Here is a 17,412-nt window from a genome sequence, read left to right on the forward strand (position 1 = left end):
TATAGCACTGTTATTTTTAAAAATACCATATGGGGCAGCTAGGTGGCATAGTGGATAGAGAACTGGCCCTGGATTCAGGAGGACCTGAGTTCAAATCCAACCTCAGACACTTAACACTTACTAACTGTGTGACCCTGGGCAAGTCACTTAACCCTAATTGCCTCACCCCCCCCCCAAAAAAAATACCATAGACTGCCTTCAAGGAACAGGGCCAGATTTTTCATGCATTGGCTTACCACTATTATTTCAATAGACATGGTGGCCTTTTAACGTCCATGGACTAGAACTTATTTGGCAGGCTACTTATTGTTCGTTGGTTTGTATTTGATAAAGTTAAAAAGTAACTAGGGTTAGGGACTTTTAATGAGCATTTTATGGTATTTGGGCTCATAGGTCTGTATCTTGAAAGTATCTTTTAACATGCCTCCCTCTCCACTCCCCAACATGATAAACACCAGAGTCCAATTTTTATGGCCTTGTTTTGATCCTATTCCATTCAACTATAACATCCTGTGTTATTAAAGTTAATCAGGAGGTTTTACTACTTCTGGCTGTGTTTATATACACCCTGTTTATAAAATAGTCATCTTACTGATTAACAGCATAAGTTTACTCTGGGATTCATCGAGGGCTATAAATTGCACAGATATGAGGATTCATATTTAAGAGTAAAAATTATCTTTAAAGAAATACTATGTATTGTTTTAGAGGACAAGAAGACCTATATTTAATTATCCAGGTTAATAGAGGGGAGAAAGAGAAAGGCAGTTCCAAAGAGGACTTGTTTCCAATTCCGTTTCTGTTCCTTATTACCTTTGTGACCTTAGACAAGTTGCTTAACCTCTCTGGGTCCGTTTCCTTAGCTTTAAAAAGGAGGGGGTTGGTTTAGAGGTGTCAAGGTTTAGAGGCCCACAAAACTCTTGAGTTTGGCCCAAACCAGATAGATTGGGAAATATTTAACAAAAGAAGTAAAAATACAACATAAATAACATGTTTGTTTGTTTTTTTGTTTTTGGTGAGGCAATTGGGGTTAAGTGACTTGCCTGGGGTCACACAGCCAGTAAGTGTTTAGTGTCTGAAGTCGGATTTGAACTCGGGTCCTCCTGACTCCAGGGTCAGTGCTCTATCCACTGTGCCACCTAGCTGCCCCATAAATAACATGTTTTTAAAACGAAGTCAGTAGGCAGCCCACAGGGATTCTTATAGATGGACCGGTTGCCCCTGGTTCTGAGTTTGACATCACTGGATGAGATGATCTCTACCAGTCTAGTGTTCTTTATACCATGGCACTAAAGACTCAACACACAATAGCCCTCATCAAGGCAGAATCTCAATTACTTTTCTTTCTTAACAGTGTCTATTTGGCATTTACTAAATGCTTACTATTGTGTGTTACTTCTTTCTCTCAGTGATTGCAACTTCCCCATGGTGTCAAGATCTTCCTGATGAGGTGCCCACCTAATACTCATAGACCCTTAGAAGCCCAAGTGGTTGCTGCTGTGAAAGAGGTCACATTTACATTGGAGATAGTCAATTATAAATATTTTATTTAAGAATATTGATTAACACAGGAAATGGATTTAATTCATGGAATCGGGTACATGGTCAGCAGTTACATTGTGAAGTGTACTTAGTTTCTTTGACATTTATTTGGCACTGTCCACAGAACACTGTAAACAATAACACTTCTTATGCTTAGGTATGCAGTGCTCTCTAGTAAGTTGTCTATCATGATCTGATAAATATATATATTACATATATATACATATATATTTGCGTATATATATGTATGTTGTGCACAATTTTACATGGTTACTGAGTGTCAGTAAAAATTATAAAAAAAACACCCATTTATAATAAAAGTGAGGATGTGAATAGGACTCTATTACTGGACCTTGTTTTCTGTAAAAGTACATGACTCGCTAGAGACATTGACTAAAATCTACTAAACTGATATGTGTCACGAGCTAATTTCCAGTTGTTGGCCAATGAAGGTCTTCCTCACTTGATCTGCCTTTAATGGTTGCATGCCTGCTAGGTCTACTATGATAGCAGGTTTGTTGAATTTTTCTGTTTATTCCATCACAATTCTTTTGTGTTTTATGAGTCTTAAATCTTTGATTATATAATGATTTTCCTTTAGCTTCTACTAGCTATTTTTCCTCAATGGACTTTCCAGGGTCCCCATTATGCCTTGGGTCAACATAGACCTCTTAATAAAGAGGCATTTAAAAACATATGCTAGAAGGAACTTTCCTTGGTAATGAATGAATAATACCCAAGGAAACTACTTTGTAGGTGAAATTCCCAGGCCAACCCCTAGAGGGAAGACAGCATAAAACTGGACCCAGTCTCCCCACCCAAGAAAATTAAATTATCAATTAGACCCTGGCTAAGAAAGCCTTTGAGAGAGTTATACAACCATACTCAGTGGAGTATTTAATTTATGGCTAAAAGTTGGCCAAAGTCCATAGTAGGGAAGAACACTTAGCAAATTCATGAATTTTATTTGTGTATATGTATAGTTAGTTCCTTTATTAGAGGTGTCAGCATATGAAACTTTTGTTTGAGCCTGGTTCCCTGGAATTAAATGCAAAAGGTGGGGAAGTAAGTCAGACATTCTCATTTTTTTTGTGGGTACTACTAATGGCTCTAATTAAGGCAGAATTTTATACTTAAAAAAAATCTAAATAGACTTAGGGATGAAAATGCCAACAGTCATAATTCATGAATTTGCTAATTCTTCCTAGCTATAGATAATATCTGGCGTTCAGTCTTCTGCAACAATATTTATATGGATGTCTGCTGGTCTTTAGAGACTTTCATGATATTTTGAGATCTTTGGGTGAAAAGTTATAAAAGGGCCAAGTGCTTAGTCTTACTATGCCCATTTTATATCGTGTTAAATGGAGGCACCAGAAAGTGAAATGATTAGCTCATAGTTAATAACATTCAGGGAAAGAAGCTAGACCACCAGCTATGGTTCTGTTCCATGCTGCCTTTTGATCTGAGTGTTTAGGATAATAATCACCATCTAGAGCTAGTCCAAAATGTTTTCAAATTAAATAATGCTAAATTAGTTTTGGGCACCATCCAATTATGTAAGAGAAAGGAAATGAACATCAGCATAATCTGTATCTTAAGAAAATATCTTTCTAAGAGACATTTTGAATGGCAATACAATGAAGCCACTCAAAACAAACCAGCACTAAACAGGTTAACATTCCACATTTACAGCTTTTGCACATTAATCAATAAATCTCTTTAATATGGATGCTTCCCTCAAGGAGAATCTAGTCAAGCGACAGACTTACTCTGCATAATAGCTATGCTTTTCACAGAGCTCCTCAGAAATGGAGCGGATGTTGAGAAAAACAGGTAGACAAAGAACAATGTTTCCATGGGAGTGGGAAGGGGTCTGGGGTGGGGATAGGGAGAAAGACCTCTAATATTTTAGAGTGTCAGAGGCAAGAGGATTAAAGAATTCTATGGCCCCTGTTTCCAAGTGTTGCTTTCCCAGGAGTGAGGCTGCAGGCTTGTGCTTCAGACCCTTCCCATACATCCCTATGGAAACTCAGAGATGGAGATTCTTGTGTATGGATGTATTACATGGCATTCAGCATCATGAACAAGCATTTGGGATGACAGATGCATATGGAAATGAGAGTCTGTCTGAGGTCCAAGGCAGCAGCAGCAATGTGTCCTTTGCTCCTTCCCTTCTCATGCCCTTCTCTCCTTCCCAAGCTCCTAGTCAGACCTGGGACCTTCTCTGGCCTCTGATGGCAGACTTTTGGCAAGACTCAAGCACCTGCCCCTCCACTGGACACAAATGGGAGAAGTAAAATAAAAGCTGACCACCAAGCCAGCCAGATGAAGTCCCCAAGGCCAGGTCACAACAAGGACTGAACTGACATTTCTAAGAGCCAGCAGTCCCCTATTTTCCCCTATCTTCCGCTCTCTTCTGACTTGACCGTACCATTCTGCAGTTGAAATCTAATTTAATCCCTTAGTTCTGTACCTCAGTGAAGAATGGAACCTTTCCAGGTTCCCTGTAGGTCTGGACAAGAATGATCCCATTTTATTTTTGTTGTTATTTTGCATAGGGAGGAAGTTAAACAAACTGGCCACTGAAGGGATCTGACACCAGACCTGAAACTCAGGAGTTTTCTAATTCCCAGTTCCATGCACAGGTCTCATGCCTGGCTTTAAAAGAGAAATTTAGGCAGGGTGCTGACAGCCCCACCCAAAGACTGCCTGTGTCCAGGGCACTCGAGGAATTTAGTGTTGAAATCAGCATGTGATATTGGCTTAGTTGGAGAGAAGACCCAAACTAATCCCCTCTTCTTCCTCCTATCTCCCCAAACCACCTAATACACCCCACCCACCCACCCAACCCAACCCAACCCAACCAAAGAAGAAACAGCCCTCCAGTTTATGGATTCACCTTTTGGTACTTTAAGTGAAATGAAATAGGCAAACTAATTAATTTGACAGTTGTGGAGGTTGAGACCTTCTCAGTGCAATGGAAAAATAATCCTTTACTTGAAGTTTGCTAAGATGTCACTAAAAATGTTGAGGAAAAGGTGTGCATGATGATCCCTGAAGACCAATGTTGGGCGGAAACGAATGGACCTATCACCGCAGCCTCCCAGCACTACACCTGCAAGGAGAGAAAGAGGAAAGGTTAGGAACATCCTTGATTTTTACTCCTGTCCTCATTTCTTCTGCACACATGGAAGAAAACAAAAAGCCAGAGCGATTAAACAATAACCACTTACATTTTTCAAAGCTCTCTCAGGTTTTCACAGAATGGGTGAAGGGGACCAATATATAATAAGCCTGAAAAAGTAGCTAGGAGCCAGTTTGGTGAAGACTTTCAAATGCAAAATAAAGACATTTGTATTTGATACTAGAGGAAAGAAGGAGCTACTGGAACTCACTGAAGAAGGGAGTGACATGGTCAGACCTGGGCTTTAGGAATATCAATTTGACAGCTATCTGGAAGATGGATTAGAGTGGGGAGAAACTTGAGGCAGGGAGATCAATGAGGTTATTGCAATAGTTCAAGGGAGAGATGCCGAGGGCCTGAACAAGGGTGGTAGCCATGTGAGTAGGGAGAAGGGGATGAATGCAAGAGATATCCCCAGAGGTAGAATCCTAGGACTGGCCAACTTGGATAGATGGGGTGAGGGAGAGTAAGGAATCAAGAATAATTGAGGTTGCCAATCTGAATGTTTTTAGGAATAGTGGTACCCTGGACAGAAATAGTAAGTTTGGAAGAGGGATGTATATTGGGGGAAAGATAAGTGGTTTAGTTTTTGAACATGTTGAATTTGAAATGTCCATGGGACAGTCAGTTTAAAATGTTTAAACAGCAGCTGGGGATTGGGCATTGGAGCTCAGGAGAGAGACCAGAGCTGGATAGTATACATAGGGGACATAATAACTGAACCCACAGGAGCTGATTAGGTAATTGAGAAGTGGCGAGAGAGAAGAGAATAGCAGAGCCTTTGACTCCCAGCACTGTTAGAGTATGAAAAGGAGGCTAAGAAGGTACCGTCAGAGAGATCAGTGTCAAATGTCTAGAGAGGAGAAAATACCAAAAGAGAGGGTAGCCAATGTGTTAAATGCTACAGAGGAGTCAAGAAGGATGAGAACTGAGAAAAGGCCACTGGATTCATTGATTAAGGCAATTTCACTAGTGTGGAAAGGTCAGAAGCCAGATTCTAAAAACTCAGAAACACAAAGGATCTATAATGTAAAGCACAGAAGAAAGCAAAGACTTTTGTGCAGAGGCATGAAATGCATGAGGAGTAACAGAATTGCTTTTAAACGTGACATATGATGTTTGTTTTTATATTGCAATTTCCCCTATAGATAGAGCCCAGGATAGTGTTTAATAAATGCCAATTTGTGACAAGCTTTGGTTCTGGAGCCACCAAACAAGTTCTGTCTCCTGAACGACACAGACTCCTGCTGGAAATCTTATTTCTTTGTTCACATGGCAGGGGTTAGCAGCGTTTATCCTAATTTACTTTAAGATAGCTCTGTCAGGTGAAGGTACATTACAAAGCCAGATGATTAGGTGAGGTAGCCTATTATAATAATGGATGACTGACATGCAGGAGACCTGAATCCTAGGCCCTGATCCAGCATATCCTAGTGTAAGACCTTGGGGTAACTTGCTTCCCCCTCTCTGGGATTCAAGTTTTCTCATATGTAAAATGTAACATCTATAACAGAAGGTATAGTAAGGAGAAAATGTTGTGAAGATTAATATTCTTTAATACATAGGAATTACTTATTATCTAGAAAGTGAGGAGGTTGGACTAGTTGTGATTTCTTAGGTTTCTTCCTAAAAGTTCTAGTATTCTATACCACCAAGTAAGCCAGTGGTTCTTTTGTGTGTGTGTGTGTGTGTGTGTGTGTTTTGTTTTTGCAGGGCAATGAGGGTTAAGTGACTTGCCCAGGGTCACACAGCTAGTGTCAAGTGTCTGAGGCTGGATTTGAACTCAGGTCCTCCTGAATCCAAGGCCAGCACTTTATCCACTGTGCCATCTAGCTGCCCCTGCGCCACCTGGCTGCCCCAAGCCAGTGGTTCTTAATCGGGGGTCCAGGAAGTTTCAGCAGACTGCCAAAGAAGCCTCAGACACAAAAAAGTTAAGCACCTCTGAACAAGGCTTTTATATCCATAAACTTTGTGGTTGGTCTTTTTTCTACATCATTTCTTTCTTCTGGATACTTTGCTCCATCCTTGCTGTGACACTGCTCTATCCCTGGTTCATCTGCTACTGAAATAATTGCTCCATTTGATCTCTTTTCTGGCTCCTCTTCTATCTTCTGCCCCTTAATTGTGTATTTGTACTATTCTCTATTCATATTCTTTTACTTGAGAATCTCATCTGCTTCCATGATTTTCAATTATCTCTTCTATCCTGATGACTCCTATGTCTTTACCTACTCTTTTGTGACTTCCAATCCTGATCTCTAATTGCCTGATCCAACACCTTTTCCTGGACTGAGGTTCAGAACTTAAATCTTTCCCTCCTCCTAAATTCTCCATCTTTGTTGACAGATCATATCATCATAGATTCAGAACTGGAAGGAACATTGGAGACCATCTAGTCTAACCCTCTCATTTTCTAGATAAACCAGCTGAGGCTCAAGGGGGTTAAATAATTTGCTTCAACTCTCACAGGGAGTAAGTGGCAGAGGTGGAATTTGGACCCAGCCAGATTTGGACCAAATCTAGTGCTCTTTCTATTGTACCATATTGCCTTTTTGGGGGAGGCGGGGTGGGGCAATGAGGGTTAAGTGACTTGCCCAGGGTCACACAGCTAGTTAAGTGTCAAGTGTCTGAGGCTGGATTTGAACTCAGGTCCTCCTGAATCCAGGGCCAGTGCTTTATCCATTGTGCTACGTAGCTGCCCTTATATTGCCTTTTTTTTTTAAGTGACAAACATTTATTTCATTTTTTCCAGTTACATGTAAGGGTAGTTTTCAACATTCATGTTCATAAAATTTAGAGTTCCAAATTTTTCTCCCTCCCTCCCTCCCTTTCTTCCCTCTTCCACAAGGTTGCAACCAGGTTATATATGTACAATCCACAAGTGTTCTTTTTATCAGTTCTTTCTATAGGGGTGCATAGTAAGCTTCCTCATTAGTTTCTTGGGATCATCTTGGATCATTGTATTGCTGAGAGTAGTTAAGTCATTCACAATTGCTCATTGAACAATACTGCTGTCACTATGCACAATGTCCTCCCAGCTCTGCTCACTTCACTATACATCGATGTTCATTAGTCTTTCCAGGTTTTTCGGGGAGCATCCTGTTTGTCATTTCCTATAGCACAAGACCATTCCACCACAATCATATAGTACAGCTTCTTCTATCATTCCTCAATTGATGGACATTCCCTTGATTCTCAATTCTTAGCCTCCACAAAGAGTTGCTATAAATATTTTTTGTACAATTTCCCCCCTTTTCTCTTTTTCATAATTACTATTGTTAACTGTTTCCCTTCCATCCTATTCCCTTCTCCGTGATATTTATTCTATTATCCCTCTTCTTTCATTCTATCCCTCTTCAAAAGGGATTTGCTTCTGTCTGTCCCCTCCCCCACTCTGCCCTTCCTTCTTTTGCCCCTCTCTCTTTATCCCCTTCCCCATCTATTTTCCTGCAGGGTTAGAGAGATTACTTCACCCTATTGAATGTGTACATTATTCCCTCCTTGAGCCAATTCCAATGAGATTGAGGTCTTTGAGCCAATTCTGATGAGTGTTAGGCTCATTTGCTGCCCAGATTAAATAGATTACTCCACCCAGTTGGGTGTGTGTGTGTGTTAGTCCCTCCTTGAGGCAGCTCTGATGAGTTGAAGGTCTTTGAGCCTTTTCAGATGAGTGTAAAATTCACTTACTGCCCTGCTCCTCTCCCATCTCTTTCCCCACTCCATAAGCCTTTTCCTGTTTCTTTCATGTAGGATTTTACCTCTGCCCTTCCCCCTCCCCCAGTGCATTCCCCTCACCCCTCAGTTTTACCCTAAAGATGTCATCATGGGGCAGCTAGGTGACACAGTGGACAAAGCATCACCCCTGGACTCAGGGGGATCCCAGCCAAAACCCAGCCTCAGATATAAGAGAGTCACCCACTGTATGACCCCAGGCATGTCCCCCAACTCCAATTTTTTATAGTTCTCTAGGGTCTTGTATTTGAAAGTCAAATTTGCCATTCAGTTCAGGTCTTTTCATCACAAATATCTGAAAGTCCTCTTTTCTATTGAAGTCCTGTTTTTCCCTCTCAAAGATTATGCTGAGTTTTGCTGGGTAGGTGATTCTTGGTTGTAATCCCAATTCCTTTGCCCTCTGGAATATCATATCCCCTGTCCTCTGGTCCTTTAATGTAGAAGCTGATAGATCTTGTGCTATCCTGACTGGGGCTCCACAGCACTTGAATTCTTTCTTTTTGGCAGCTTGCAATATTTTCTGCTTGACCTGAGAGCTCTGGAATTTGGCTATAATATTCCTCGGAGTTTTCCTTTTGGGATCTCTTTCTGGAGGTGATTGGTGGATTCTTTCAATTTCTATGTTAGCTTCTTCTTCTAGAATTTCAGGACAATTTTCTCTGAGAATATCTTGGAAGATGATGTCTAAGCTCTTTCCTTGATCATGGTTTTCAGGTAGACCAATAATTTTCAAATTATCTCTCCTGGACCTATTTTCCAGGTCAGCAGTTTTTCCCAGAAGATATTTCACATTGCCCTCTATTTTTTTATTCATTTGGATTTGCTTGATTGTGTCTTGGTTTCTCATAATGTCACTGGCTTCCATTTGCTCAATCCTAATTCTTAGGCAATTATTTTCACCAGAGAGCTTTTCCATTTGGCTTTTCAAGCTGTTAACTTTTTTCTCATGTCTTTCCTGCATCACCATCATTTCTCTTTTCATTTTTTCCTCTACCTCTCTAACTTTATCTTCAAAGTCCTTTTTGAGTGCCTCTATGGCCTGAGACCAATTCATATTTTTCTTGGAAGCTTTAGATATAGGGGCCCTGATGTTGACATCTTCCTCTGAGGGTGCACCTCGGTCTTCCTTGTTACCGAAGAAACTTTCTATGGTCCTCCCCTTTCTCTGCTCATCTTGCCTTTCTTTTACTTGACTTTTAGCTCCTTAAAGTGGGGCACTGTTTCCAGGTTGCACTATCCCAAGCTTAAGAAGTCCCAGGTGGTATGATTTAAGGAGGATCAGGTTCTTCACTCACCTGGCCTGTTCCCTGGTCTGTAGATGACCCCAGGCCAACTTGCTATTCAACCAGCTTAGTGTGTTGTGGTTGCTAGCTCCGAAGAGCCTGTGCCCCTCCCCAACCTAGGCCACTGCTACTCAAGCCTGCCTCCTGGTTCCCAGCAGGGGTGAAAAATCCAAGTCCTGCCTTGGCACCAGCATAGACCCCTGTAGTCTACCCCCTGCCCAGGGCTCAGCCCTCTCACGGGACTATGAGCTTAGTTCCAGATGACACTGGTGCTTCAGCTGATTCAGAGGCCCTGGGGGTCTTCTTCTCTGGTGAGGCCTTCCTGGGACTGGATCTGTGTCAGGGTAACTATGGGGTTGGGCTTGACTCCTGTATCAGCATAGCAGCTCCCTCCTTCTGACCTTCCAAGCCATTCTTGGTTAGAAGATGATTTCACTACATTCTTCTGTGAGTTTTTCTGCTCCGGGCATTTTCCTATGGCATTATTTGGATGTTTTTTGGAGTGATCGTGTCATGTGTTTGAGAGCTCACTGCCCTTCCTATATTACCTTTTAACATCCTAATCATTTAAGCTTGAAACACTGGTCGTATTTGACTCTTTCCTCTTTTTATATTCACTCAGTTAGCCAAGACCTATTAATTCTACCTCCACAATAACCCTTGTCCTTTTTGACTACCATGGCCACTATGCTCATTTACACCTTTATTTTACACTACTGGGATAGCCAGGGAGACTTAACAGGTCTACTCCTAATCTCTCCCCTCTCCAATCTATCCTACATAATGCTGATGCCTAAGGATGCTGATTCCTTCCTAACATATAGGTCTAACCTTGTTGCTCTCTGGTCAAAGACCTTCAGTGATTCTTTACTGCCTATTAGGCAAAATTCAAACCCATTAATGCTTAATGGCCTCTAGAATCTGGCTCCAGCCTACTTTTTCAGATTTCTTTGAGACTACTGTTTCTGGCAGATTCTGTGTTTTAGGCAAACTGACTTACTGCTCCTCTGTAGGTTCGCTCTTCCCTTTCATGTGTTCACACTTGGTCTCTTCCATGTAGGGAATAGATTCCTTTCACATCTCTACCTGATGAAATCCTTCTCTTCCTTCAAAGCTTAATTCAGCTGAAACCTCTGTGAAGTCTTCCCTAATGTCTGAAGTGATGAAGGCATCCTGCTCTGCCCAATCCCTCACTCTTCTCTATTCTCGAGCCCTGCGCCCTCCATTGATCACATTCTAATGTATTGTTAGTTATTTGTGCCAATGTTCTATACTCCTATTAGCCTGTAAGTCCTTTGAGGGCAGGATGTTGTTTTTCTTCATTGTGTCCCCAATACCTATCACAGTGCACTACAGAAAGATGCTTAATAAATCTGCTTGAATTAAACTAGCTACTAGTCACTGAATGTTAGAGATAGAAGAGACATTAGAAATCATCTTGCTCAGACTTCTTATTTTAAGGATGAAGAAATGTGATCCATAGAGGAGAGATGACTTAACACCAGGTCACATAGCTAGTTAATTTCAGAGCCATTATTAGAACTCAGTCCTCCGAAATGCATGTTTTTTGAAGTTAGAAATAATAAAGAAAAGTCAGGTCTTTGCTGAGCTTGCCAGCCTTCTAGACACATGCTAAATAATAATAATTATAATAAAACTGAAGAAATTTTTTCCTGATTAGTTTGCCAATATGGTTCTCAGTCTGACAGATAATAACTTGCACAGATGAAAAAGCATAAGAAAGGAATAAAACCCCAGGACCACACCACATGCTCACTGCCCCCCTACCTTTGTTTCTGGCTGTTAAAATGAACTTGTTCCTTGTTGTTTCATCTGGAGCATCAAAAGAGCAGAATGTTCCTCGACCTCTTGCTCTGCTGATGAGATGTGGGTATCGGGCCTGCAATATGGTAAGACACAGGAGAAGGAAGTCATATGAATTTCCAGGAAGGATGGGACAGGGGTTCAAAAGGCAAACTTCTTTCAAATCAGGTCAAAGGTAGAAATACAGTTATTGTCAAGTTCTTCCTCTACAAAACTTTACTGTGGCATTAATGATTCAAAGGGGCAGACAATCCAAAACCATGACTTTGAATTGTATTATGTGATCTTTTAGTGTATCCCAAGACCCTTTAAAATTTTTTTGAAAAGTTTCATTGATGTTTTATATTGTTTATAAATATTTATTTCATTTGTCGCTATAGTTGGGCAAAACAATTTCTTTTTTTTTTTTTTTGGCGGGACAATGGGGGTTAAGTGACTTGCCCAGGGTCACACAGCCAGTAAGTGTCAAGTGTCTGAGGCTGGATTTGAACTCAGGAACTCCTGAATCCAGGGCCGGTGCTTTATCCACTGCGCCACCTAGCCACCCCCTGGGCAAAACAATTTCTAATAATATCTTTTATTTCTTAATTTGTAATGATTTCTCCTTTTTTATTTTTGATATTGTTAATTTAAGTTTAAAAGAAGAATGAAGAAACCAAATTAACTGGTGGCTAACCCATTTCATTTAAAAAAAAATAGCTCCCAATTCTATTTTTTTTTTTCAATTTTTAAAATTTCTTCCTTGAGTTTCAGGATTCTTAACTTGGCATTTATTTATGCGGTATTTTGGGTTTTTTTTTTTTTTGGTGGGCCAATGAGGGTTAAGTGACTTGCCCAGGGTCACACAGCTAGTAAGTGTCAAGTGTCTGAGGTCAGATTTGAACTCAGGTCCTCCTGAATCTAGGGCCACTGCTTTATCTACTGCACTACCTAGCTGTCCCCTTAACTTGGTATTTAACTGGGGTTTCTTAATGTGTTGATTTTTTAGTATTTTTAGTTGGGTTTCCAATTCATTGATCTGTTCCTTTTCTTTTCTTTTTCTTTTTTTCTTTTTTGCGGGGCAATAGGGGTTAAGTGACTTGCCCAGGGTCACACAACTAGTTAAGTGTCAAGTGTCTGAGGCCGGATTTGAACTCAGGTCCTCCTGAATCCAGGGCCAGTGCTTTATCCACTGTACCACCTAGCTGCCCCACTCCTTTTCTTTTTTGATCTAGAAATATATATCTTCTCAGGGCTGTCTGGCTGTATCCCAAAATTTTTGGCATTTTGTCTTACTACCTTGGTATAAGGCCAATGGGTTTATAACCAGCTCTTCCCCAAGACACTTTAGCCCAGAGGGTAAGATCGACTTACCAACTATACAAATATTTCCTAGCATGCCTGGAAGAGTCCAGTGAATGGGGTGTCCCATACAACTAAGCAGTTGGTGACTTATTAAACAATGCTAGAATTGTTCTTCTCATTCATGTTTACAGAAATTTCAGTTTATCAGGAACTAGATTTTTTTCCAGGTTCTGACACCAATGGGTCTGTACTAGTCAAATGTAGATGAGATAAACAACAACAGCAACCACCCAACTCTTGGCATGGGAGGACAAAGGCTTGGCAGTTACACAAAGCTACACCAGAGAAAAAGACAGTTACATGTTATTATTTTAAGCTTCTTGGCAGCTGGTACTAAACCCCCTTGGAGAGCAAAATTTGACCTTAATTAGTGAGAGTTCAGTTCTCTCCTCCTCCTCCTCAGGACAAATCACAATGTTAGCTGTAGTGACTGGATATGCTCCATTAGACAGAGGAGTCAAGGATGTGCATGAAAGAGCTAGGAAGAAAATACTTCCAGCAAAATAGCCCTTGCCCTGAAGCTTACACTTGGATTACATAATTTCTCTCCCACTTTAGCTCCATGGATATCTGTTCCTTTGTTTATTTCCCCAATTTTGCCTGTAATCCCAACCTACCCCCAAGAGCTCCATATGGTTATTTCTGCCCAGAGACCCCACCTTAGCTCATGCCTCTGAGGCAGCTACACAATGAGTTGATCCTATCCTCCTTGACTTGGGTTAGGCACATGTGCAATCTGAGACTCACCATAAACAATTCTGAACTGGGCCATAAATCACATGGGAAAATAAACTACTTCTGTCATTTCTCCTCTTTGTGCTAGCCAGAAGATTAAAGAGGATCTCAGCAGGGAGTAATGATTTAACCCATTGCAAAGACATTTTCCTGACTCCTTCTGCCTCTGTTTGGACGTGAATCAAATCCAAAGAAAGCAGCCAAAGGAAAAAAAAAAAGGCCTGGTGTCATTTTGCTTTCATTGAAGACATTTGCTTAGATGTAATAACAGCAGCAATTTCCCCCTTCTAAAGGCTGTTTGATGTTTTCTTGGTACAGTCCAACAGCCCTGCACAGCTTAGCAGCTCTCCAGATGTAATGCCGGTCATGTGTGACTAGATGCTTCTAGATCGGGTGAGCTCAGTATTTACACAGATTGTAAAAACAACCTTCTAAGGCAGTGAAGGATAAAATACACTTTCACCCTATGCCTGTTCTGGTCATAGCTCAAAGCAGAGTGTCCGCTGCTGTTGTCTCCCCACCAGGCTTTAAGAGGTGTTTTGAGAACTATTTTGAGTCCTTAAATTGGTATGAATGTAAATAACCTAAGAGTGGGGTAGTTAAGAGTGGGGATTAAATTGTTGGGATGATGGTGGGATGGGGGCCCTAAGTGTTTCAGATGGAAGAGGGGAAGGAAGCAGAGAGCTCTATATTATTATACACGGGGCTGAGAAGCGCTTGGGCATAGCATTGCTACACATGTGGTCTCTCCAAGTCTCTCAAAGGCCCAACTGGCAAGACAGTTTTTCAGATGAAGAACTTATAATTACTGCAGTGGACTGAAAGTAGAGTTTCTGTGGTCATTCTGTACTCACAGAAAACTTTTTTGATTGTGCCAAACCTGAGAGGAATTTGTGGACTAAGGAAGTTTGATTTGATCTCTGCTTCAGGGTTGCCTGTAGGGTTGGTGTGGTAGCCATTATTATTTTTTTTGTTTTTGTTTGTTTGTTTGTTTGTTTTTGCAGGGCAATGGGGGTTAAGTGACTTGCCCAGGGTCACACAGCTAGTTAAGTGTCAAGTGTCTGAAGCCGGATTTGAACTCAGGTACTCCTGAATCCAGGGCCGGTGCTTTACCCACTGCGCCACCTAGCTGCCCCGGTAGCCATTATTATTGTGACTAGGTCTGTATATTGATCCAGGTGTTTCTGGGAGCTAGGTGTATCTGGCTCCATCAGGAGGGGAATGAAAGGATCAGAGCGCAGCCAGGGTCAAAAGAGACAGTTTCAACTCAAGTGCTGTCCTCTACCCGGTTCTTAAGGGTTCTAAACAACCTCTGTGGATCTTCCATTCCCATAGATAGTTGGTTACCTGTAAATCCATCAGCCCTGTCAACAGTGCCTTCCCTGCATGGGTAACATTACTGAGGAGGTCTTCTCTCTTAATGATATTGATGACTTCAGCGATCAGCAGATTCTTGGAAGGGTCTCCGAGCCAAGTGTTGAAAATCCGGAAAGGCTTTAAAGAGAGGCACAAGTTTTAGAGAATACCTATAGTCAAACCTCAAAAGACAGTGCTATCCTCCACATGACTGCGATGCATTACCACTTCCAGCCCACCACGGTTCCTACAAGGTACAGGATGCCCTATGCCTGGCTGGAAAGCTCTTCCTCCTTTCAATCTTAACATCCCTTTCAATCTTAACATTCCTTCAAGATTCAGTTCAACTTCTGCTGGATGAAGGAAGTCTTCAGTCCCCCCACTCCTAGTGCCTTCCCTCTGAGATCACTGTCCATTTACTATACACACACATATATGTATAGTATAGGGTTACATGCTGTCTCTCCCATTAGAATGGGAACCCCTTGAGGGGAGAGACAATGTTTTGTCTTTCATTGTATCACAAGCACTAAGCACAATGCCTGACACATGGTCAACACTTAATAAATGCTTGTTCATTGATTTTATTCAATTCAATAGACATTTATTATGAGATTAAGTGCCAACTATGTGTAAAGCACTCTGCTGTAGCTGCTGGGGATACAATGACAAAAGGCCCCCAACCACCATGTATATCTATAGATCTATATCTATATCTATTTATCATCTATCATCTTTTTTTGGGGGGGGGGGTAAGGCAATTGGGGTTAAGTGACTTGCCCAGGATCACACAGTTAGTAAGTGTTAAGTGTCTGAGATCAGATTTGAACTCAAGTCCTCCTGACTCCAGGGCTGGTGCTTTATCCACTTCGCCCCCTAGCTGCCCCTCCTCATCCACCATGTAACATGTACACAAGTAAGAAATAAAAGTTTATACAAAGCAATGCACACACACAGAGGAGATAAGATTAGGTATGAGTCTTCTGATTTCATTGGCATAGGGAACTCTCAAATGAGGAAACTCCTTATACTAATTCATTTTATTTCACAATCTATATCATTTTGCAGAGTTGCCTGGGGCACAGAGAGTTTGTACAACAGGCAAAACATGAATCCAGATCTTCCTGGTTCCAAGGCCAACTCTCTATCCACTGTGCCATACTACCTCTCCCAAAGCATATGTAAAGCAATATGTATAAAATATATGGTATGTATATATGTATAAATTAGGATTTCTACATCCAAAATAAGTATGTATAAAATATGTATAAATAATATACATATGTGTAAGTAAAATTTCTACATACAAAATAGAGCAGAAAAAGCAGATTGTACATGAAACTAAGTCTCTATTATTATACAAAGCAATATATAGAGGCAGGCACAGTGTATAGAAATCTGGTCTTTGATACACACAGTATGTGTGTTACTGGACAAGTCATTTAACCTTTCAGTTAGTAGTTGCTGACTTGGATTAGTAGTGGGTTTCCTGGGGGGGGGGGGATTCCTACACCAGAGATATCAAACTCCTGGGAACCAGATTAAAATATAGTTGGGAAATGTTCGACAAAATAAAAATACAATACAATATAGATTATGTTAATTTGTGGTTTTATAAATTAATATGCTGCCCCAGGGATATGTTTCTATTTGAGTTTGTCACCACAGTCCTATACCAATGAAATCAGATTGAATTAAAAAAAAATACAACGTAATACATTGGGTGTGTATTGGGGGGGTTGTCAAGTGTTCAGGAAAAGCCTTGAGGAACCTGAGTTGTGTTTTGAAGGAAGTAAGAGATTTCATACCAGCAAAAATTGAGTAATCTAGGATTTCAGGACTTCATATGTTAAAGTTCAAGTCTAGCTAGTTAAAGATCAAGCCTGACCCCTGTTACTATCAGTTTTCTTCAGTTAATTTCAGTTGTTGTACTAAATATACCTACGTACATATGTGTGTGAACATATACATACAGACACACGTAACAGAGAGCCAATTCACTAGGCTTTTTCTTTCTTCAAACATATCACCTTATAGGGGAAATCCACTTTAAAGCATCCTCCCACTCCTCTGCATTTAACGAAGCTATGCTAAAATAAATCATTGTACAGGTTCCCTTCCTTTGCTCCCACATATGGAAAATAAGGGCCAGTCAAGTACTTACAGCGTTAGGCCTGAACTCCTCCTTGTGAAAAAACCCTCCTGTCATCATCTTCTTGCTGAAGGTCATTACATCAGCTGGATCATCTAATCCCCAGTGCTCATGGGCCCAGAATTTGCCAGTACAGCCCCCTCCGGTCTGTACTTCATCCACTAGAAAGGCACAGCCATGCTTTATGGAGAGAAGAGATGTGTTTAGAGGAAAGGGGAAAATCAACAATCTGCAAAGAGAGCTGTGTAGAATTTGAA

At 40.9% G+C, this 17,412-nt stretch overlaps 1 protein-coding gene across 3 annotated transcripts in view; it reads right to left on the reverse strand.

Moving 5' to 3' along the window:
* Positions 1-4,518: 4,518 nt before the first annotated feature.
* Positions 4,519-17,412, reverse strand: part of ABAT (4-aminobutyrate aminotransferase) — a 134,747-nt gene continuing 121,853 nt past the window's right edge. For all 3 annotated transcript variants that reach the window (XM_044004629.1, XM_044004621.1, XM_044004635.1), the window contains exons 13-16: positions 17,168-17,335; positions 14,995-15,141; positions 11,533-11,644; positions 4,519-4,660 (exon numbers count right to left, since the gene is read on the reverse strand). In XM_044004629.1, the coding sequence (XP_043860564.1) occupies positions 4,539-4,660; positions 11,533-11,644; positions 14,995-15,141; positions 17,168-17,335 (549 nt within the window). In that variant the 3' untranslated portion in view covers positions 4,519-4,538. The remainder of the gene's footprint in view (positions 4,661-11,532; positions 11,645-14,994; positions 15,142-17,167; positions 17,336-17,412) is intronic.

The sequence above is a fragment of the Dromiciops gliroides genome, chromosome 1 (genome assembly GCF_019393635.1).
Source record: "Dromiciops gliroides isolate mDroGli1 chromosome 1, mDroGli1.pri, whole genome shotgun sequence".
Lineage (NCBI taxonomy): Eukaryota > Metazoa > Chordata > Mammalia > Microbiotheria > Microbiotheriidae > Dromiciops > Dromiciops gliroides.